Here is a 25,473-nt window from a genome sequence, read left to right as displayed (position 1 = left end):
TTTTGAAAATATTTCATGACTTAGCAGACACTACTTCTCGTGAAATGTCAACTACGAATTTTTTTCGTTAAATGCTTTAGTCAAGTGTTCATGCAAAAATATTGGACTAACGATATATTTTGACTTTTTAGTCTGCCAGCTGGATGTTTTTTCGATAAACACAAATGATAGTACACCCACTTGTTATCTGGCGATTCGTGTTCAATTCAACACTCAGCGCAGAAGTGTTTGGTTGGTGATCTCCAGAACTGGCATCTTCAGGTACTAAGGTACTCCGGTGAAAATATGACTTAGGATATTTATTTATTTTTTCAAACTTTATTTAGCATTCAACTGGCTATTCATGGCCCAGAAAATTGTACGTCGTTAATTACAATTGTATTGTCACATTATGTTTCCTTTTTGGGGCACCTATGGGCTATTTTCTCATAATGCTTGAACATATCAGGAATGCGTTGCCAAGCTTACCGTTTTGTCTTTCACCCGTTTGAATTTTCATTCAATGCACTTTAGCTGCAATCTTTGTTTTTATTGAAATATTTTGTTTTTATCAGAAGTCGGGTTAGTGGAATTCGCAAAGTGATGTAAATATTATTTTATAGTTTTGATATTCACTTTTTAGTAAACTGTTTAATGAACCTGACTAAACATACATCAAATGTATGTAATGGGGCATTTGAATGTCAAGGGATTTAAGAGTGATGGGGCATTTGAATGTCAAGGGATTTAAGAGAACAAAGAACGCTTAGTTGTCCCGAAAAAATGGTACTCGCCTCTGTTAATTAGTTCAGGTTAACCCACACTCATCCAAAATGGCTGACGGAGAAGACATCCAAAGCCCTAAATCCAGTATTTTATAAAATTCTATAGTTGTTTGACAGCATTTTTATTATTTTTTTGTTGAACCATTATGTATTATATTTCATCTTGAGCATAATATGTTATAAATCTAAACTACACTGATAATTGTATCCAAAAACAATTCGGATACCGACTTCCGCAAACAATTTGGAAACAAATTCGGATAAATTTAATCATTTTATACATATTTTTTATGTGTAAAGTGATTATTTTAACACTTTCTGATTCATCAATACAGCGTTACTCACATTACATTTTAAGGTTATACACATATTAATAAATCAACTAATGTATTACAAATTTGTTACTAAATTTCCAGTTAACACTGAAGATGACATGGCAACAGTGACAGTGAAGCTGGAGATCCCAAACTTCACCGTTAAGAAGAAATTTATGGGAAAAGCTGTGCCTAAACCAGGGGAATCACAAGCAGATGTAAATTTTAAATCTATGTAAGCCTCTTACTATTGCTTCATATTTTATTGTTTTGTTCATCATAACATCCTATTTGTAGCACAGGGACATTTAATAAAAATTCTCTACATGCTACAAATATATATACAAGGGATACAACTGTAAAATTTCCAGCACAACACCATGATCTGAACAAAAGCAAAATAATTGCTTCCAACAGCAATAGTTGCACCAAATAAACAATATAACAATAGCCAAGACATTTATCTTTCAGAATATAACTATCTTTATATCTTTATAGCAGTCAATGCATAAATAGTTTTCTTTGAAACGGATGTTTCATGAAAAACTGTAAAATTTTCGAACACGGACAAAAGTGTGCACAAAGTTTTGACATATTTTGTTCCATAATTTAATAATACTGAGCAGTTAAGCAAATTTTACCTTGTTTTATAATCCAAATATAATTTATGAATCAAAGTAGACAACTTTTATGATGGCATGTAACTGCATATATGTAGAAACACCGTAAATCTTAAATTGTATACATTATCTACAATCTTCAAGCATGTGTACATGCAAGTTGTTAAGTAATGTAACACGCAACATGATTGGTTAGCTGTTTCATGCAGTGGAGAATTAACCAATCAAATTGCATGTTTGAAATACATGAAGTGTAATATCTAAAATGAAAGTAGACTATTGTTATTGTGACATTGAAGTGTTTTTATACGAATTTCGAGCAAAATATCACAGTTAATTGTAATTATGTTATATTAAACTATAAACAGGAACTAGCAAATGAATATGTACGTTCAAAAGGGGTTAGTTTTAAAGGAATATGGAAATTACAACTAGTCTAGAATTATCAGTTTTCGTTTTAATTTAATGAATGATCGTAGTTTATTGCCAAGTTTATTATTTTCTGAAAGATAAATGTCTCTGCTGTTGGTATACCGTTTATTTTGTGTAATTAATGCTTTTGGAAGAGATTTTTTTGCTTTTGTTCAGACCATGGTGTTGTGCAGGATATTTGACAGTTGTATCCCTTGTATACTGTTATATAGTATGTAGGTTTTTTTCTTAAAGATCCCTGTGATTTGTAGGACAATATGCCCGACCCTGATATGCCTCCCATCCAATCCAATGTTTTAAATTTATTATATTTGAACCATGCTTGTCGCCCTGTGAAAAGAGGGTATAATTCATGTGGGTAAAGTGTCGTCCCTGATTAGCCTGTGTAGTCTGCACAGGCTAATCAGAGACGACGCGGCGCTTTTATGGTATTTTCGTTCACAGAAAGTGTCTTCTTAGCAAAAATCCAGTTTAGGCGGAATGTATCATCCCTGATTAGCCTGTGCAGACTGCACAGGCTAATCTTGGACAACACTTTACATGCATGCACTAAACCCTTTTTTCACAGAGCACACCCAATTTAGTCTCTAATTTTTCAGTACTGGTTAGCGAGTATTTGTCGGACAGCAGTATTTACCGGACGTTCTAATTATTTTGTGTATTTTAACTTGTTAACACAATTTTCTTTGTCACATACTTACAAACGCTTGTTTTCTTAAAGTTAATATCATCAATTTGTTCAAAGGCAAGTAATATAGTATTTAATGGGATTGTTTACAAATTTCTTCATGATGAAATGTGACGTCCCTGCGGGGAATATTTATAGCATGTGCATGCGCAAAAGATATCTCCTAAACAAAACCCAACCTGTGTGCTTATGATTTTTGTTTGTTTACTACAATAGAGCAGTTCTCTATTACCTGTTTAAATTACAGCCTTTCACTTTACCAGACACTGATGCGATAACCGATCAAAACTCATGCAATATTTAAATAATTGCTATTGTATATTTAAATTCGACATTTTTTGTTGTATACCGATATCTGAATTGCTTGCACAATGTACCTTGTAAACATTTTCAAGAAATAGAAACAAATCTCATTTCATATTATCCACTGTTTGGATTTTCTCCCTTGAAAGAGGATAATATTGTTAGATCAAAGATCTGTAAATAAACATATTTATTTATTGTCTGTTGTTTGCACTGATATTGGAAAACAAATTATAACTCTATTTGCCCGCGCAGAAGACGACATATTGCACCATCATATTAATTTATTTGCTTTATTTTAATTTTAATGTAAAGAAAAGTTTCATAGTAACTCTAGTTTGTTTCCAAATACTCAATTTATATAAAGGTCCGGTCAAAACATGTACTTTAGTTCAGTAAAAAAATACCTCCCTTTAATGACCTCAAATACGGCCCTAGTACATATGCATGGGCTCATCATAAAATGTTTTGTTTGCATTCGCTTGTAAATGAGGAACCCATGATATATTATTACAAATTTCGTATTATTACGACAGTTATTAAACAAAAACCTATTATTTTGTCCGAAAAATACTCGCAAACCAGTATATAGGCAGTGGTTTTGTTTTTTGCTCCAAATTTCACCCCATACCCAATCACAAAAAGTGTGTATTTTCCCAAATTTATTGTTGGTACATGTAATTCTCAATTGAAAGACAAAAAAACTAATATAAATCCAAACATTTAGTTCAGCTCCATATCAAGTGAATATGAACCTGAGTTTTACAAAAATAATATTAAAAACACATCAATTCTCAATTTTATAGTATTTGTAAGCTAAAAAACTACTAAATTTCCCAATTTTTATGCGCCCCCCCCCCCCCCCCCCCCCCCCCCCCCCCCCCCCCCGGATCGAATGATTGGGGGTATATTGTTTTTTGCCTGTCTGTCATTGTATGTGTGTGTCCCAAAACTTTAACCCTGGTCATAACTTTTGCAATATTGAAGATAGCAACTTGATATTTGGCAAGCATGTGTATCTCATGGAGCTGCACATTTTGAATGGTGAAAGGTCATTGTCATTCTTCTAGGTTAAATGTCATTTTTTTCTAAAATAGCTGCCATCCTGCTTCAAAGCTCATTAGGGGGCATTGTGTTTCACAAACACAGCTCTTGTTTAGGTCTAAAAAACCTGTTTTTTTTACAATCCTAGGGCCTTGGCCTGGTACTCAAAACAAAAAAAAATACTGATTGTAAAATACGCTGTGCAATATAATGGTGTAGGTAGATATAATCACTTTGAATTTTATAATAATGTGTGGTATATCTTACATATTTGTTGTTTTGTAAATTTATCAATCCTATAAATAATTAATTAGGAATCTGTATTAAATGTAATTTGGTATTGAGAAAAAAAATCTGAGACAGAATTTTTCATTGTCAGGGGATTTGAATTTCAAGCCAGCATCACCAAAAAAGGTGTCACCACAAAGTACCATTACAAGGTGAACAAGCTTCCAGGAGAGATAGACATTGATAATTGTCAAACAAAGGTAATTACTTTGTACTTAATAAGTGCACAATAATTTTATGAAACAATGTGCATATGGCTAGGAATTATTGTTAACTTTTAATAAAATTAAACAAAAAATCAAACTTAAAATATATAAGCAATCCTTTCTAAAGGAAAATGATGCATGATTATCACTCTTTTATATACAAATACTGTACTGGCGCAACTGTAATGTGTAAGGAAATATTTAACTGGTCAAACTGTTTGTATTATTAAATGTTTTCCATAAATCAATATCAGGCCAGGGATTAAAAAGAAAAAGTGTAGACAGCACAGCAAATCCAAATAAATTTGGCTTCTTGAGTAAATATACAATTTTTTCATTCTAACATACCAGTATTATTGAACATTATTCACATGTCACTTTTTTATTTCAAATACAAAAATAAGGGTGCAGAATCAAGGGGGTTTTCAGGGGTTTACACGTGGGCTGGACAGAATGTAATCACACTGTTAAGAACTTTAGTGCATAAAAGACAGTTTTTCTTGCAGTTTGTGCCAATATCTTAAGTATGGAATAAATACTTGAATACCTCTGAAATCAGTGACAAAATAAACGTATAGTACACTCGAATTTTGAACAAGAACACAGGATTATTAAATAAAGTAATTCTGATGTATTTATCATTGCCATAAGCAGCATAAAAATTTGTCTTTTATCCACTAGGGAAAATTCTTAAGGAAATTTGTTTTAAACAGTTATTTGAAATAAAGCACCACTTACCGTCGTGTTTACATACATTAAAGATAAAAGGGGGAACCCCACAAAGTCACGTGATCCTGCACCCTGAAAAAACTACATGTGGTTTGCAAGTTATTTTGATCATGATATTTCAGTACAAAGAAGGACTTGTAACATTGATCCTCGCTAAAAAGGAAGAAAGTTCCTGGGCTGTGATGCTGAGCAAGAACGGACTGGACCAGGCCCCAGATGAGTGACTGACACATCAATATAGTCTACAGAGAAACTAGAATGCTGATGATTCCTGCTGATATAACTGAACTCATTTCTTATATAGTGATGTAAAATAAAGCAACAATTACGCACACTATGATTACATGTTTACATTAACTACAGTATTACAGATGTATAACAGATACATACATTGATTATATAAAGTGTGAAATGCATATTGAAATGTAATAGCCCAGATGGATGAGTTGTTAAGGTGTGTTATTCAATTCAAAGCTCAGTGTTTAAAGTCTTAGTGGTGTACACATTTTTGTTTCTTATATTCTATTTTTGTTTTATTCTAGAGCTCTTTAGTTCCAATCGTTTTATGTATCAATTTGAAGTATTTTATGACAAAAATGCAGAAATCTGTGAACGTCATTTTGAATACATTTTGTTGAACTTTTCACTTAGGTCTTAGTGCACAACTTAGAATGCCACCTCTGGACATTTAGAATAGTTATTGGTGAAAATTTGACTATCTGAGAATTTATGAACATCTTATTGATTACATGAATTGTAAGTTAAGTGTGTAACATTTAAAACTACGAGTTTCTTAGTTTTGACAACTTAAAAATTCCAGTGGAAATGGAAAGTTCAGCTGTAATATGATCTATAAATCTTTTAGAATTGTATCACAATGTAAAAAGATATTGGCATTTGTTATAGGTGTGTTACTTACAGTTAGTACCATGTGTAACCACCATTGATTCCACATCTTCACACTTTAAACAAATGATATATTTTATGAATGTAGATGTTCGCACATTTAATACTTAGCGTTTTATGGTTGTATTGTTTTCAAGTAATCTAAACTAGGTAACTTTTCTGTTGTGTTTTTTTCAAAGTAACAATCTACTGCAGCTTCAATATGTTTGTTTCTTGTTTGTCTGAAATATTTATAATGTGATTTTTGTAGCATGTTTATATAATATTCATTTACGTGTAGTGTTCTTAGGTAATAAACGGCGTTAGATATTGATGAGTTTACACATCAATTTACTATTTCAACCAGTATGCATTTGAATGTTTTAAAGTTTTATTTTTATGCCCCCGAAGGAGGGCATTTAGTGATTGCACTGTCTGTCTGTCTGTCACAATTTGCGTTTAGGTTTAAAAAATGCTCATTACTTCTATGTCGCTTCAAATGTAACATTCATATTTGGTATGCATGTGTATATGGACAAGGCCTGTCTATACGCACACAAATTTTGACCCTGAACTTGGGGTTCGCGTTTAGAATTCCAACAATGCGTTTAGGTTGGGAAAAATGCTCATAATTTCTATCAAAGCATATATAGGGGGCATATGTAATCCTATTGAGACAGCTCTTGTTTAATGCTGAATTTTTTATAGCAACAGATCAAAATGTCATTTGCATCAACTTCTTTGTGAGCGATAGATAGCATCTCGTACTTTTACTTAGCATTACTTAATAACAGTATTCAAACATTACAGTTATTAAAATGCAATAGCAGCATACATTCAACAATATGGAGAACATCTTTTCTTATTTATGCAATTTTAAGGGTGAAAGAATTGTTTGCATTATCTTTACAATATTGCAGTTTACAACTTTTATATTATTTGCTTTTTATTGCATTTTGGGGGAATTTAACGCACAAGTGATGTATTTGTAATGCTTTTGCTGAAACTCTCAAGAGCTTTGTATACAAGGTGCAATGCTTGATTGATAATCATGTATGCTATTTTGATATGCAAAAAAATACTTTTTTCTCTAATGCTGAATTGAATCTTTCTGTTATGTATTTTAGTGAAGTCCATTTTGTGTATGTATTTCGCTATTAATGTTGATTTTTGTCAGGATTGAAAATAACATTTATCATTGTTAACACTAAAAACTTGTATAGTTTATAAATTATCAATAACTTTGTGTTTTATGTAATTGTGAATATAAAAAATTTTTAGCTTTGATACACTAGCTGATTTTGAGTGTCTTATTCCGTTTAAATAATAAAAACTATGATTTGTGTATTTTCTTTCAGATATTTATGGTTGTGTTTGAAGAGTAGTTAAGTGTTTTTTTTTATTTATTTAAATCTTAATCTACCTCTATACTGCTGTAATTTAAAGTATTATGATTCGCATTTAATCATTCATGTATACTCATTGAACCTTTTCTTTTCTTTAGAGACTGTTTCAGATTGTATTTAGCAGACATTATATGCAGATGAAAAAACTTAATTTTTTAATGGGTAAAAGTTCCTTTTTTGTGCAATGGTTAACCGTTTAATTATAATGTATTAATCGACATTGGGACAAGTTGTTTTGAGATGCAAATATTTCATGTTATTTGTACGTAACAACATTGTATTTTATCAATTGTTTTAAACATTTATTTCAAATGGGTTGTTGGTGATCTTTGTGTATGTTTTAAAGTTGTGAATTTATTGCATGATTAATAAGTACATCTTATTGCTGTTTTAGCATATTTGTTTTACTATTTTACAAATATAGTATCATATAGCTGATATGTGTTGTAACGATCAGGGGGCATTTGGTTCATTGTATGATAAATGAAAGTGAAACTTTAGAAGAATGACCTCACTTTGATGAAAAGCTGTTACCATCGTTTACAATAATAGCAACTGGAAATTGTATGAAAATACATTTATTTATTTATACAAATGTATGCAATTTTATCCAAATAGGAATACGTAGAAAACATGTATATGTCCACAAAATATTTTAAATGCATTCTTACCTGCTAATATGAACTAAGTATTGTACCAAGTTAAATGTCACGTTGTGATCATGTTTCTACGCACATTTTTATCATAAAAACATTTTTTCTATTCCTTTATCATATCACAGTGGTCACTGTTCAGTAATCGACTATCGCCTCGTACCCAGGTTAACTCATACCCGTCCAGAAAGGCTATCATGTGACTGTTTCTTGTATCACACTACAGTGGCTCCTGGTCCAGATGCACTTCCTGTTCCACCCCGAACCGGAACTTCGAAGTCCCCTCCACTTCCCAGATGGCGGTTTTCCCCTCGATTTTGTACCCCTCCCGTTTGGCATCGCGGAGTATCTGAGAAATATCGCCTTCAGACGAGTGAATAAAGGAATTATTTTCTCTGAGATTTGTGAATGTCACAATAACCATTCCGCGAATGCTCACAGTCAATTTAAATTTCCCCGTGAACTCTTTCTCTTTTACCTCCATTTTTGCAATTGCTTTAGTATTCTGTGGCACCTTCACGTTACTGTTAACAGACCATGTGATCACCGTTTCTGTTGTATGCTCGTCCGTGCGGTCAACGTTAACCTCGCGGCCGAATCCGGCGGTAGCGGCCGCCACTTCTTCCGGAAGTCCTACTTTTAGTTCTAGATGGAAGCCCTGCGTGTAACCCTTGGAGATGCACGTGGTCGCTGTACAAACGGTAGTGCGTTCTGTCGTGAATGAGTGCTCCTGCTCGCAGTTTGTATTGTTGAGGAATGTCGACGTGAACACTATTTTGGAATTTGGCTGATCCACCATCTTTCCATCGGAATACTCAGGCATGCTGGGCGTGAATTTCACTCGAGTCCAGTTCACCTCCATTTTAACGTCCTCGAACTTGAGTTTCTTGTAGTCGGCGCCTCGGGTCTTGAGAAAACTGTTCCAGGCCCAGTTCAGAACGATCTCCTCCACGTCGGTAACGTTAGCCATCTGCGTGTCTAGGGCCTGGAAAACATACTTTACGGGTGAGATAATATACTATGTCAGACATGGATAATAAATATTGCAGGCGATATTTAATGATTTGCAAGTGCTAAATATTAAAGGACTCACTCAAGCCCAGTGTAGTGATAGCATTTTTTAGCATGTAAAGACAGGACCTAGTATTCTAAGGGTATGTGACCAATTCAGATTCCTCGATTTTCTATCGGCGCGACAATACTAGTACCTAACCATGCTAACAATGCAGCACAGACCTGAATAGCACTTGATTTGCATCGGAACAGTACACTACAATAAGATGTTAAATGATTAATGATCCAGTATGTTGGGAAATCGTCATTTGACGTTTTTTTTATCTGCAGCTGATAAGACGACCTCTCCTAATGATCATACAAGGATCGCTATGTGGCTATTAAATTAGACGTTTACATCGTTAGCGTCGTAATAAACTACTACGCGACCGTAACAACTTTACTGGCTCAGTATCCGTCGTTGTATTTGTTACATGAAACAAACATAAATGAAAATATGTCTGCTCGTAACACGCAGTCACATACTAGTTACACGCTAGTAAGTTGTAAAATAATCAGAGATCTGTGAAGAACGCTTTGCTACTAGTTTTTGCTTCAATACGATTTTGAATATAGAGACGAACTATGTATATTATATACTTATACTGTGGTTTCTGCCAAGCATTGACTTCTCGATGTATATTTGATTGATATCTACGTGTTACTTTGCTCTTGGTATATATTTTTGACCAAGTAAATCTGAACAAGGAAAATCAATAATCTCCCTTCACATTTCATATTCAACACTTTTAAAGGTATACAATTAGTCTTGAAATACAGAAGAATAAATCTTGTTTGCCAGACATACTTTGGTAACGTTTTTTTATAAACTAATAAGCATATGAAGCGATTCAGGTACCATGTAGTTTGTGTTTTATTGTTTTGAGTCTAAAGGTGAGTGCGCATGATGCAACAGAAAAGCGTGCCGTCGGCAGCGATTGTTTATCAATAATTTATCAGCCTAAAACTATTTGTTTACTTCGAAGATTAAACATCTGGATAGCATCAACTATTGGTTAGCATTTTCATAAAGACTGATGAACATGTATGGATACAATTTACATATTGGGAACACATTTAGGATTGATGGTAAGTGATAAATTGCTGCACACATGAGGACGCTTTTCGCTTCTATAGCCAACCATCGACATAGATTCAAAATGTATAAGTCAAATTTGGTTATGATATATTATTGAAACACAGAACAGACGAATACATTTGATTTTTGTCCAACTTTATTATAACAGGTATACAGTTTCTAGTAAGGAAACGTTGAGTTTCTTATTTCATCGCATGTATTTGTTCACATAAAGCCGAATCCTTTCGCGAGAGATAAAATAATGTTAGTAGACATCCAACAAAACATACACCCTAAGGACAGATTCTGTGTCCAGATATGATTCCGATTCTCCTGGATGACATTATCTAAAATGATGAGCTTTCTGCTTCTGTAATCAAGTAGAAAATTTGATATGCCAATTAATGTACATGGCATTTTGATCAGGAGTTTTGCTTGTGATGGCAAGATATTGTAATCGACGGTATTCGTGTTTACACGCAAGTGTAACAGAATGATATTCGTGTATACACGCAAGTGTAACATAATGATGTTTGTATACATGTACTAGCAAGTATAACAGAAATTATATTTGTGTATGTACGCAAGTAACATACATAGTATTCGTGTATACAAGAAAGTGTATCAGATATTATTTTTTGTGTATGCACGCAGGTATTACATACATTATATTTATGCACACACGCAAGTGTAATATACATCATATTTACGTGTATGTATACACGTAAGTCTAACAGACATGATCTGTATGTGTTTCTCTTACAAAGAACACGTAAGAAACAAGTTAAGGTTCATGGGGGGGATAAAATTCATTAAAAATTCGCTTTGGTTTTTGCTTCATTCCATGTGGTACAATATGGTCAAACTATATATCATTTTAAAGCTAAAGACGGATAGAATAACATAAACACATTTTTGACATTCAATATTTGTGTGCTTTATTCATATTTTGGTTTAAAACCAATACATTTTTACACTAATTTACAAAATCTCAATATAAAGTTAGGAAGGATATGCATTACCTTAAGTTGAATAAATACAAAGCTATATACATATACAAGGTCAAGTTAGCAACATTTCACAGAAAATTATTGTCATAAAACAACAAATGAGTTTTTATTCAACTGCCTATTTTGGATAAATTTCCTAAACAAAGTTCTAAAAATAACTAAAACGTAACTACTTTTTAAAAATCCAGGTATGGTGGATAGTAAGAGTCACAATTCTTCTTCAAAGGCATAACAATTTTGTTATTTACCTCTCAACCAAATTGCAAATTTAAACCATCTAAAATTGAAATAGATTGCAGACGACATATACAATTGTAAAGAATTATAAAGAAATTGGCAAACCGATTGATTTTATATTTCGATTACTTCTACCCATTTTGAAAGCGTGGCCCTCGCTGTGCTCCGTAGAAAAACGTGCAAAACAAATCGGTCGAAACCACGTGCAGTAGTGAGAAAACCGGGTATGTGTATACACATACCTGAGAAAACACAAACATATTTTGACAGTTGGTTCGCAACTAGTAAAACAACTATTAACATTAATCAGCAAGAGATCGCACTCAATAACAGAAATGACCACGTAGAGATATCATCACTTACCCTATTTCAAATATTTTCCAGCTGAAAATTGTCCCCCACACGTCTTTTTTAGTTTATTTGTATTGTTTTTTCTGGAGCCGAAGTGCATCTCACAGAATATCCATCTAACTTCCGTTGTTTTCACTTTCGTTATTAAAAACTTTGTTTAAAAGAATTATTTCTCCTTTTAGATTGTTAAAGCGATGTGTTATTATATATTATCAATAGAATAGTATACCGTGATGAATTTAACGGAGTTACGTATCGATCTTTCTGTCAGTCTGTAAGCGTACTATTTTATGCGCAATAATATAAGTATGGTGATTCGACAACAATTGTAAACATTGGTGAAATGCTTCTTACATAGTTATTCTTTTGAGTGTTTATGAGGTCTGATCGTGCAGTTTGCAAACATCAACGGAAAGATTACAATCCAATGCATTTGTCATCGTCAACCGTTTGGAATGTCAATTAGGCGATGAGTTAGTTTTTAGCATGTTTCTTTCTATGTTATGAATTTACAAATGGCTGCCCCCATGGTGCTGAAATGACATGTGTTCGAGTTTTGATATTTCTAGATATGTAAACTTGTTTTACTATTTAAGCGTAACTTGCCCTCGTCAATGTCGATATTATTCACTAGTTATATAATTTTCCACCGAAATACGTGGAATAAACATGATTCAGATTTTTGAAAATAATGTATATTTTAGTGTTAAAATCGCTTTGTATTTTGATTGATTTTGTGGATGGTATGATACGTTGATGTACAAAATTGGTAGCAGTTTGAAGGAAAAACATCCTTTAAAGCATATATGTATACATTTTCAATGTGGCACTCTTCCTTTAGTCAAATTTGAGTTCAATGCTTGGGGTCCCACATTTTTTAAAATGAAGCCTCTACATGAACCTTAAAGGGGCCTTTTCACAGATTTTGGCATGTTTTGAAGTTTGTCATTAAATGCTTGATATTGATAAATGTAAACATTAAATTTTAAAAGCTCCAGTAAAAAATCAAAAAATAAAATTTTAAAAAGGAAAAAAAAGTAGCAAGCAGCAGGGCTCGAACCAGTGACCCCCGGAATCCTGAAGTAAAAACACATTAGCAAACTGAGCTATCCTTCCAAGCATACACAATGCGTATTTTATACGTTATATAGGCAATCTTCGTAGTTCACAAATTTAAACGACAACAACAGAACTCTCCAAATTATTCAATCATTTCGCGTTGCAACGGTTTATAATGTTTAGGTTTTTAAATCGTCAAAAGATGCATATAATGGCTATATTAGACCATGGCAAATGTTCAGTAATACTTTTTCCTCCCAAATATCATAACTAAACCGAAAATTTGCGAATCTGAAACAACTTTTTTCAATTTTGTCAATTTACCAAAGCGTGAAAAGATCCCTTTAAACACACTCTACAAAATTAATATTCTAACAGAAAGGGACGTCGCATATATTCAGGTGCACTTCGTGTGTCGTGTCATAGAATGATGGCAGGCATACGTTAACGGGGATCGTTCAAGGGTGTAACTTAAGTTATAGGTATAGCACTTAATTAAGAAAGTGTTGTCCTTGTTATTCTTAGTAAGGACATGTATTACCTCCATGAAACGATAGAACCGACAAAAACAACCACGCGCTGAAGAGCAAGTCAAATATAGATAAAATGCCTCATGCACACAAACTGATACTATCGTGATGTTTCCGAAAGTATTTGAAATTAAAATGTTTATTGGACATCGATATTTTACCAAACCGGTTTTTAATTAGACCCTCGTAAGTTGAAACTTGTGAAAAGCAACTTGCCGCGGCTTATATACACATTAACTGTATATTCACAAAGGTGTTATTGTTCAAAGGGGTCATACAATCTAAATTAAAAGCATTCCCATTCGACCGACGACGGTCTGAATTAGAAAACGAATTCAAATGAACGGTCTTACATAAAACAACGATTTCAAATGTATACTTTTGAGTAATATCCCTATGTGCGTCTGATTGATTGTGCTCAGTTGTTAATTTAGTAATGGACAACGAACATTGATATTCCTGAAGCGACGTGTCCAAAGAAAGTTTTTTATAATTCGAATACAATGTATATCACTTTTTTCGCTGTGCAATTGAGCGACAAATTTACAATTTCAACGTGCATAGCACCAGAAGAAAATCAATGGGCCAAATAATAGCTCCATAATTTCTCATTATGTCTCCCGGGATTTGCGGGAAAATCTAGCCATCACGCATTTCCTATTGTTCCTCACCGTACAACTGTCAAAATCAATCTATTTATATGACAATCATGCCTTGTTGGACTCGCATTCGCTTCCAGTTTCTCGTATAACAGAGACTGATGTATGGCTCCATCAAATTCCACTTGATTTCCTTGCAAACCATGGATTTCTCAGACATGATTGCGGGAAATTTGATTGTTTGCATGATACTGATGATTTCGACTAAAACAAAACCAGAAAATAACGCACGTCTTTTTATTTTTATTTCAATGATAGTGAGAGGCTCCTTGTCATTTTACTCGATTTTTAAGCACTAACAAGACTGATCCTTTCTTAATCGATTGCCAAAAAATATTTTTACCTTTTCTTACCAACTTCAACATAAATACAAATAACCGAATCTCGATAGTATCGCTAACTCTTTGGAAGAACAATTACCTATTGATTTTATATAATGTTTAAAACATTTTAAAACAAAAGTGTTGTTTTATTGACCTATCACAGATGTACACGAAGGCATCGCGTCAGTAATTTTGATGTTTCAAAACTTGAACGAATAACAATTATCTATGTTTAAGTAAACAAGTGAAATGACTAATATACATGTACCTGTAAAAGAATCGGATTTTGCGGATGTGCCCTTTCTATGGTTTTTTACACTCTACTTATTAAAACGCACCTTAACTACCTTTGCCAGGGGCGTAGCTTCATATAGGCCATGAAAGCCGAGGCAGAATCTTTTTTCCTATGGAATATTTTTAACAAATAATGAAGGTAAATGGGATATGGAAAGGGTTTGTTACAGATCAGAGAAGAAAGCATGGCCGTAGAAATTCATCCTAGTAGGGATTTAACAGGCTTTTCCCGTAAATTGGTACAGTTCGTAACCGCCGTAATTGAAAAAAACAACACATTTTTCGAAAAGCAGCATTATTTGAAAGAGCAAAATTCCTTTATTAGGGTGTACAAAACGTTAAAAGTAAATGTCTGAAAGACTCTATACTAGCGGCGGCTAATGATCGACCTTCCCATTAATCAAAGTCAAGCTACGCCATTTGTGTACGCACTCCTCTTTCCTTTATAAATATGTAATTGTAGAAGACATTATCTGCATGATTAAAGCACTCACATTTATATCCATTTACTTCTAATACCTATATTTAAATCCTCATAAATCTTCAAATACACAACAATTGGTTGTTTTGTGTAAGATAAATATGGGGAACTTTGAACGTTGCTAATAACACTCGTTAAACTGATTGCTAAATGATTGGTTTGTAGTCCGGTTACACGGCAAGTAGGCATTTACGTATTTGTACCATAATCAATGGTATTTGTACCATAATTTAACAATACATGTACATTAAACGTTCACAATAAACAAAAACACCAGTAAACAGTACATGTGACCTCTAAGTGCTATCTTTCACTTCAAGGTAGATTTATAGGGTGTTACAAGAGACACGTCCTGTTTCGTTGGTTTTCATTTGTTACTCGTTATTTAAATATCCATTAATAAACAGCAACTATTTTGCTGATACAGGAGTTTTCAATCTGTTTATGGCCAAATTTATTTGACATTTGACCACTAAGTGTGACCATGACCTTTGAAATACGGCGACGAGTGTTTTACGCGACCCGTCGTCTTACGATGGTCAACATTCACGCCAAGTTATTTTGAAATCAAACAATGTACGACAATGTTTTCTCTGAGGAGGAGTTTTCGGACATAGGGGGGAGGGGGATATAAACGCGCATTTGACTGTTTGGGAAACGGTAAAGGGGAAAAAAGAAACAAAGGAGAAATTATTGGCCTTTGTTGATTACCATTTATTTAAATAATATGTACCTTCATTTCCATAAACGTTGCCTTTGTTGATTACCATTAAATTATTGGTACCTACATTTCCAAAAACGTATTTAAGGTGATTTCAAAAAGGTATACATATTTGCACTTCATTTCAATAGTAAACCCGGTTAAGGTAACTAGCAACAAAATATTTTTATGCATGTACGAGTTATTAATATTTCAGGAGTGTAAGGATCATAAGTCATCATGTACTTCTTTTTTTTCAAGAATGGCGTGTTGGAATACGTTCATTCCAGTTGGCTTCGTCTGCCAGCCGTACTGGCACAGTTCTGTGTGTATTGAGACATCTGTTCGAACCACTCAAGTGTGTTCTTACCGCCGTATATTTTCTCCGTATAATTCTTATAAGAATTCTCTGGTTTTCATTTCCGTGGAATGCTACTGTAATCAAAAAAGCGTTCGGCACGAGCCAAACAGTTGTTCATGTCGTTTACATCTTTCTCCTAGACAGGGTATGCCATAATTAATCCGTCTTTCACGAGCACATGAAAGATATTGTGAACAGCTTTATACTAAAATGTGATTTTATTTCTAAGCGGATGTGCGTGCTTTGTTGTGTTTGCATTTGTTCGTGCGTTTGCGTGGTGTTTAAAAAGTATCAACACCAATTGCATCCAAGCCACAATGCTTTAGTTACACGTGTTGTACCCTGACAAGTAATCCATTTCGTCATTAATAACATTAATTGCAAACTGAAAACTGTAAATTAAAAATGAAAAAGTGTGCATTTATTGAACACTATGTTAACTCAAACAAACAACAACTACGTAAGTAAGAGACAATTAAGCGTTTCGTCAGACTAGCATTTCATAAAATTTAAGCAATCGTCTAGGCTTGAAATATACGAATATTGACAGTTGTGATAAATGACAACACAACTTATCATAACTAAATGTGCAAGTCCATTTGCCTATACTAAATGTAAATTACTTAAATATTCAGACGCGGCTCTAAATTCAATTATCACTAAATTGAATACCTCCACCTAGAAGTTCAATATACATGATTGCTTCCACAAACCGTCGCGTGGTTGTTAGATCCATGGACCATGTGGCTATCTGCTTGTTCCATGTGATCAATACGATGACAGAACTCCCCGTTATCTCGATGGCCATTTACATAGTAATTTCACGACAAATATTGGACCACTTGACATCTCTAAGTATGCGTTCACATACAGCTCAAAACTAAGATGTTAAACATAGTTTGAATATTTATTTTTGTAAATGAGCCGTGCTCTGTAAAAAGAGGATTTAATGTATGTCCGTAAAGTTTTGTCCCAGATAAGCCTCTACAGTCCACAAAGGCTAATCAGGATGACACTTTTCGCCGAAACTAAATTTCTGCTAAGAAGAGACTTTATTTAAACAGAAAAAACATACAGCGGAAAGTGTCGTCCCTGATAAGCCTGTGTGGACTTCACACTCAGACTACTCAGGGACGACACTTTACGCACATGAATTAAACCCCCTTATCACAGAGCACGGCTCAAATGTACTATATGTATGATACAATTCACTGTGTCAGCGTTAGCGCTTACAGTGCGGTCCGTAAAAATAAAAAAACGCGTCAAACGCGGCTGTTTTTGTTTACTTCTTGTTATTGTTATTTGTCGTGTTAATTAAGATATGGTAATTGTATGTATGTGTATATGAGTGTGCGAGTATGTATGTGTGTGTGCGTGCGAGTGTGTGCATATGGGAAAATGTAATCAACAAGAAATTAACATTCTAAAATACTTTCTGTAAATAAATAATTGTTCATTGGGACCATTTCATTATGAAAGAGAAATTAATAATTAATAATATAAGAGAAGTCATGTAATAGACTTGCTTTTTATGACACTTCTATTACACTGTTACAGTTCTCTTATGTCCGTCAAAGTCTACATGTTCGCATGATAATGCAGAAATGCATTATACATACCATAGTTGTTTGAAGGCCTCATTGAAAATAAGATTGCCATTGTTAAACTGTTTGCATGACTTTGTATCAATGTGTTGTCTTATTGAGTTACCTTCGGAAAATGAAGAGAAATAAATAAAATTACAAGTAATGTTGCTTAGGGGTTATCTTGCCTCGTCTTATGGTTGTGTTTTTCGAAACACGAGTTCGATCTCTATCATATATTACCAACATTTTATCTCGCTTTAAAAAAAACTTGTCTACCTACATCTACAAGATGATTTTGATAAAAACATTTAAATTCAACACGTTATTTGTTTTACTCTACCTTATTTTGTTGAAAAATAACAGTTTAAATTTCGATTATTTCATACCGTCACATAAAATACAGGTCCTGACTGCTTATTGTTATCAGTATTATCAACAACTAAATCAAATTCATGTTTAGGTAAAAGTAATATGTTAAAATGCTATCAACACAATCGGCGCTTAAGGGAATTGCGATTTACCATTATGTACGCAAACACTTGGACAGATATTTATAAAAGATATTAAAACGTAGTATACAAATTTCGAAACCATCAGACAGCAGTACATTAGTTGATATATCTGTTCAAGCGAAAAACACAGACAATACCGACCGTTTACTTGAATAAAAGACCTTTCAATAACCTATTAAATCACGAAAAATATTTTCACGCCGAAAGCTCGCAAAATTATTTTTATTGCTGAATTGATTTCAATACGTAATTGCTTGCACTCTTTGATTTTGAATATGTATTGATTAGCTATGGGCGTAGATTTAGTAGATTTGCATAAGAAAAAATAACATTGTTAAGACACTGAAATTATTATTTAAGGGGCCTTTTCACAGATTTTGGCATTTTTTAACTTATTCATTAAATGCTTTATATTGATAAATGTAAACATTGGATCGTAAAAGCTCCAGTAAAAAATCAAGAATAAAATTAAAAAAAGGAAAAGAACATTGCCCGGAGCAGGTTTCGAACCAGTGACCCCTGTAGTCCTGCCAGAATCCTGAAGTAAAAACGCTTAAGCCTACTGAGCTATTCCGCCGTATACATATACTTGACGTATTTTATACCTTATATAAGCAATCTTCGTAGTTTCACAAAATTTAACGACAAAAACAGAACTCTCCAAATTATTCAATCGTTTCGCGTTGCAACGCTTTATAATTTTTAGGTTTTAAAATCGTCAAAAGATGCATATAATGGCTATATTAGACCATGGTAAATGTTCAGTATTACTGTTTCCTCACAAATATCATAACTAAAACGAAAATGTGCGAATCTGAAACAACTTTTTTCAATTTTGTCAATTTACCAAAGCGTGAAAAGATCCCTTTAACATACAATCAACATAAAATATTCATACTGAGACAATGCTTAAATATTAACCTGAAATTATTAATCACGCATAGTACATAAATTATGACGAACGTACACAAGTACAATCAACACAATCTCCAAATTAATTTGCATTCTCTATCAAATATAAGGGTTGTCTTTTATATTATACATCGTTCAAAAGATTTTATCCAAAATTAAAATCTTATAAGTATACATTAAGCCAGTACACAAATGATATTCAAACGGCAATAAAACAGCACACATGTTAAGAACAATGAGTCGAGTGTTTGAACTTCTAACTATTACCCGCATTTGATAACTGTCAACACAATAAAACATTGTTTCATATACATGTATAAGCATCCATATTATACCTTTGTCGAATTGTTGACTATCCTAAATTAACTCTTAACATCTGGAAGCATTTACAGGCCATTTACTTAGAAATAACGACACCAATCGCAAACGATAAATCAAATGCGTTTTTCTATGTCGAAAAGAAATTCTTTCTGTGTTCCAAACGTAAGAAATGCACGTTTTCATCTTTACGCATAATTAAGTGTAACAATTGTTAATATATTTTGAATGTTTATACATTTTTATGGAGAGTTCAATGAAGAGATACATATATAAACTCGATTATCATGTTTAAAAAAACCTAATCTTGCCACTTCGCTTATAATATTATACCTTAAATACTAAGCGCAACTGGCGGAGTTGTATACGAAAAAAAGCGTCGAAAGAAGATGAGCATAGAGAAAAAAGTGCTATAACAATTGTTCTTATCTCCAACAGAGAAATGCTGAAATATTCTGTGAAATGTGTGCTGATAGCTCAGCTGACGAGTCTTCCAGAGATGCGATTCCTATCAAATATGTGGTGACAGCATGGCATCGGTTGTGATCGGAGAAAAAACGTGAATTAATGATTATCTTTGCAACTGTTTGCCCACAAGAACGATTGCCAATGCCAAACGGACATGAACTATAAGGTAAATAAAGAGTTCTTAAAAACGAAGATGGAAGCAATTATAAATGAAATAATAATATTGATTTCGGGATGGTGGGGCACAATGGTAAACTATTTTCGATGTTTTTAAACACGCGTGATATAAACGGAAAAAGAGTAAGAGACCATGTATAAAATAAATAATAATAAAAAACTTCGCTTTTTTAGCGATACGCTTTTATCAAATATCACAATTCAACCCCGACATTTTCCAGATCAACCCGAAGCTAATATATTAGATATAGTTACAGGCATGAAACTTTTAAAGTCCATCGACATACATTACAATATATATTCAACTGGTGTTCACAAGTTAAATCAAAATTTACGGTTTTAAATACAACTTACACAGTCAAATTTAGCCATTTACTCATACAAAGAGAAATAGATCCTTTAAACTTACAAGTCTTCGTGATTGAACGACCAAAATTTGCGAGTACAATTGTCTATATCGTCTAACTGATTTTTTAGATGGTCGCTTAGCGACCATCTAAGGTGGTTAGTCTAAAATTCAGGTCGATACGCCTTAGCTACTAGGAGCCCAATACCCGCTTACTACGCGTATCCGCGCGAGAAAGAGTTGTATAATTTATGCAAGAGGTTTGAGTTCTCCAATTATATTCATTCACAAGTAAGACATTATATTAAAATCGTGTTATATGCAATAGTTTCGAACGGTGCTTTTATAGAAAAGAATCAATAAACAATGATCGTATTGTACGTGTCGCGGAGGAGATTGTTTATGAATGAATAAAATAGTCCACTTTCTGCAGCGTCTTCATGACGTAGTATTTTTGCTCAGTCCATTCATAATATGAGGCTATTAATAGATGCGCCTGTCGATAAACAAAAGAAAGTTTACGGGCGATAACAACGCAATAGGTTACGCTCTCACATACACCTCAATGACGTAGTACAGGTCATTTGAAAATTGAGGCTATTAATAGATTCGGGAAAAAGTTTACGCTTATTTATATTCTCAATTTATAAAACGTTGAACATAAGTTCAACAATAACTTCAGCGATACGATAGACAAAAACAAAAAATGTTTCATAATCGCTAAACCCGAATATAACAAACAATTTATAATAATAATACGAATGACCTGTTTTGTAACCTCGTTCATGCTACTACAGCGGGTATTTCTGGAAAATGTTTTTTGGTTCTCAACAGATAGCGGCGATCTTTTGTATTTACGGGTGCTAGCAACGCATTAGTAGAAGGTTAGTAGAAGGGTTAGCTTGTTTATATTGACAGTTATCAATACATAGACAGTTGGATATGAGTTCATCAATTACTACAGGCATTCTATAAGCAACCTCGAAAATGCTTTATAATCTCTAAAACCGAAAAGAACTAAATATATTATATTAAATATATTTATAAAAATAAATATCTTTTAAAAATGTAGACGGCGTATACGCTGACTTTGAAATAAAGTTTGCAATTTACTTTTCTAAATAAATAAATACAATTAAACACAAGTTAAACTATTGTGTTGTGTTTTTCACGTGTAAGTTGCATATTCACCGCATGAAATGTGTGTTAGCATTGTCAAACCCCACATTAGTGTGAGTAGATAAAAAATATACTACGGGAGAGCACTTTATATGTGTCCTCCTATGCCTTGTTATGAGTATCTTTCTTCACTATCGAAATATATCGTATGTTGATATTTGATTTAAACGCAGTTTTCTTTCGACACATTTAAATCACACGTCCATAGCGCCGTCATGCGAAAATGGGTCTTATGCGTTTTGGCAAGCGTTTGTTAAACCCAACATGTGCATTAGGCAGTCAGGCCATAGGCGATGCTGTTCGCTATAAAATCACTCAATATGTTATGTTTCTCCTTACCAGACGTAGAGATAGCTGAGTGGGCTATTTATGTGATGGGCGCATATGGAATAAGACCCATTTTCGCATGACGAGGGTCATTACAAATCTCATTGCGAATTGAAAATACCACATTTAAGAACAATGCTTTTTGATACAAAATAGAATTCAAAATAGCAAACTTGTTTATAATGGCAGCCTATCCACACATTTAGGAATGATTTCCAGACGTGCTGACCAAGTACGGCAAACATTGTGGTAAGATAATTAAACGATTTTCTCTTATCGTGACACTATACTATTTCGCTAATGATTGTTTTCTCATCTTGGAGGCGAAAGTGAAATTCTGCGAGATGGATTGTAACGCGTAATTGTAACAGGGCCACAATTTGTGTCGTTTGAGCATACAGAGGGTAGTCCGGAATTCCTTACACTGAACAGTGCTACATAATTTGAATTGAGCACATACGCAGTGATGTAGCAAAAATTCAGAGGTTGTATCTCGAATCAGCATATTACATATTCGAAAATATTCATGCGTGTCTGTTAGCGTTATGTAAAAGTCACAAAGATGAAAACTGATTTAACAGCTATGCCTAAAAAGCGCATTAGTTCTCTATACCTATGTTTATGTCAGCGTTGTTGACATCGTGTGAACTGCTCGGGTAACAAGTAAAGCATAAACAGCAATGTGTATATACTTTTATTCCTCCACATACAAGATACGAAGATTATTGTATATTTTGAATTTGTATATGGTGTCAAAAATCAAAGTTTTGTACACGGAACTTTCATTATGAATTTATATTCTTGGTGAGATAGTTATTTGATATTCCAAAAATATTCCTTTAATATGATGGTGACTGCAAATTTTCTTTATATTAAGTTCTCATTACCATTTTCATCATACTTTCTATGCTTTCAGAACGTCCAAAAAGCCATGTTGTTTTTATTTTGTCTTAGTTATTTCTATGAAATAATAAGGATGATAAAAAGTGCACACAAAACTCGACCCGTGCGCTATGACACACACTTTATAAATTTGAATGGCGTGTGTTCATTTCAAACTTGCGATTGATTTTGAAAAATTAATTGCGTGTTAAATTATGCAATAGCGAACATCTTCAGTGCCTTCAGCGATTTGATTGTCACATATATACAGCCCCAGTCCCATTCTATTTTACATTTTTTTTAATGCGACAGGACATACAATTGCCACATACAGACGGAAATAACTACTTACAATGTTCAGATGAACAATCTGAATACATGTTCTTAAGTGGAAACGGTTTCGCGTTGTTTTGTTTTATAGGCTTTGAAACTAACACTCACTATACGTGTACTGGATTATATTTCACGAATGCGTCAAAATATGTTCCCGTAGACACGGGTTCGGTTGCATTGTGAAACAAACACTCACAGACGATGTGATGTACATGTATACGATGATCAGCACCAATTAAACCGAGTCTCATATCGCGTAAGATGACAGATCACCGAGGTCGGTCGGATGTCCTGACTCCTCGGCGCATCCTAATCAAAAGTCACTTATCATAAGGCTGCTGACAGCCTGAACGAATAGTTATGAACTGACTTCACAACGAAAGCAATTAATTTTCCCTTACTACAGTACATGCTTTTATTGTGCGTAAGTGGGCTACATCGTTGATAACTTGTTTTTGTAATCCATAAAACATACATGTGAATTCGGTCGAATACTTTTTAGAATAGAAGCATCTTAAGAAAATGTTTTATGTTAACAAGTATGTTTATCGGGTCGCATTTTTGCGAGGCGCATGCATTACTAACCGAGATACTTTTTGTGCAAATAATTAGCTATTTAATGAATGACATAACTATATTATGTGTTATTGCATTAGCTGTCTTCTACAAAAAAGTGCATCTGGACGCACGGAATGTCGATGATTTAAAAATACAAACTAAACTTATCCTTACTTAAAAGTAATATGATCGTCGACACTAAAAAATATAAGTAATACATATCCAGCTATATTAAGGACACTGCATGCAAGTTGAATCTACAGTGATTTTATTCAACCGGTTACAATAAGTGTTATTATCTTCTTTAAACAAAATCCTAACCCTTGATTTTGTCAGAATGTACTTTTCTTTCAACCATTTCAAGCAGCGAATCACATTTCCAGTCGGATCAATACTAAAACAACGCGACCGCACCTGGCGGATCGATTTCTATTCACATTTCAGAAATATTATTTGTACAAAAAATTCCTAGGACTCAGACTTATAAAAATATTGACGAGTACTTTAAAGTAACAGAAATGAAGAAAAGAACAAAATTAAGAAAAAACTTACCTTGCGATGATATATATACGAGTCCTTGAATCACCGTTATAACTATTTAAGTAGTAGAAGCAATATTGTTAGAGCACTGCGCACTGTTCCTCACTCACCGCCTTGCGTCGCTGCTCTAATGATCAATACGCTGTATGTAAAGATTGTCGGTGTCTGATTGGCTTGCGGCGGTCACGTGTCGCTTAAGTGAGTGTGTCGTTAATAATTAATTGGAAGGTAATTTACAACACCTAGGTCCATCGAAGGAATTGAATAAGTATTTGTATTAAATATTTCTTTTTTTTATGGCGGACGTTGTGCCTTACTTATGATTCAATGAGATTTTATTGAGTAAACCATTTTCATATGGGCGATGAGAAACTACGTGCACACTTCACAAAAAATAGACGGAAAAAAATATTTAAACCAAAGCAAAAAATAACTTTAAAATAGAATACTATACTGAAAAAACATAAAATGTCGTACTAACATTAATGCTGACCAGTATCCCAAAGCGATGCAACCCGCGTGCATTGCCCAATGCTTGATTGCCCACTTTGAAATATCGCATATTTTAAAATAATTTTTATTGATATAAAAATAAACTGCATTTCTTTTGTTCAATTTTTATTGTGGTTGGTCAAATATGTACATATAATCCCGTTTTTTTTTATTGCTGCACTTTGGTTTAGTACACAAATGCACATTTGTTAAAGTTACAATTTTGTTATCTCTAATCCACCAAAAATGGTTCAAATATTATATGCTACTACAAATATATTTTTGAACTCTTCATACCATCGCGAGTGTTTATTCCCATTAATCTTGTGCTATAGTATGCCTATTGTTGTCAGGAACTTAATTTATCAAATTAAG

General features: G+C 33.5%; 2 protein-coding genes across 3 annotated transcripts; one reads left to right on the top strand and one right to left on the bottom strand.

Annotated features, from left to right (window-relative positions):
- Nucleotides 1-794: 794 nt before the first annotated feature.
- Nucleotides 795-8,115, top strand: LOC127870176 (uncharacterized). Its single transcript, XM_052412836.1, has 4 exons — nt 795-849; nt 1,181-1,313; nt 4,545-4,653; nt 5,511-8,115. Exons 1-4 carry the CDS (start codon nt 813-815, stop codon nt 5,610-5,612), a joined length of 381 nt encoding a protein of 126 aa, XP_052268796.1. The 5' UTR covers nt 795-812; the 3' UTR covers nt 5,613-8,115.
- Nucleotides 8,116-8,238: 123 nt separating this feature from the next.
- On the bottom strand, nt 8,239-24,750 carry LOC127870150 (uncharacterized). Of its 2 annotated transcripts, none has more exons than XM_052412810.1 (2): nt 24,619-24,750; nt 8,239-9,317 (listed from the first exon to the last, which is right to left on the bottom strand). In XM_052412810.1, exon 2 carries the CDS (start codon nt 9,300-9,302, stop codon nt 8,553-8,555), a length of 750 nt encoding a protein of 249 aa, XP_052268770.1. In that variant the 5' UTR covers nt 9,303-9,317; nt 24,619-24,750; the 3' UTR covers nt 8,239-8,552. The 2 variants fall into 2 exon arrangements, with proteins under 2 accessions (XP_052268770.1, XP_052268776.1); XM_052412816.1 differs by lacking the exon at nt 24,619-24,750 and adding an exon at nt 17,141-17,296.
- Between the last annotated feature and the right edge of the window lie 723 nt (nt 24,751-25,473).

Source organism: Dreissena polymorpha, chromosome 1 (assembly GCF_020536995.1).
Source record: "Dreissena polymorpha isolate Duluth1 chromosome 1, UMN_Dpol_1.0, whole genome shotgun sequence".
NCBI classification, from domain to species: domain Eukaryota; kingdom Metazoa; phylum Mollusca; class Bivalvia; order Myida; family Dreissenidae; genus Dreissena; species Dreissena polymorpha.
This window is presented reverse-complemented; position numbering and strand designations above follow the sequence as displayed.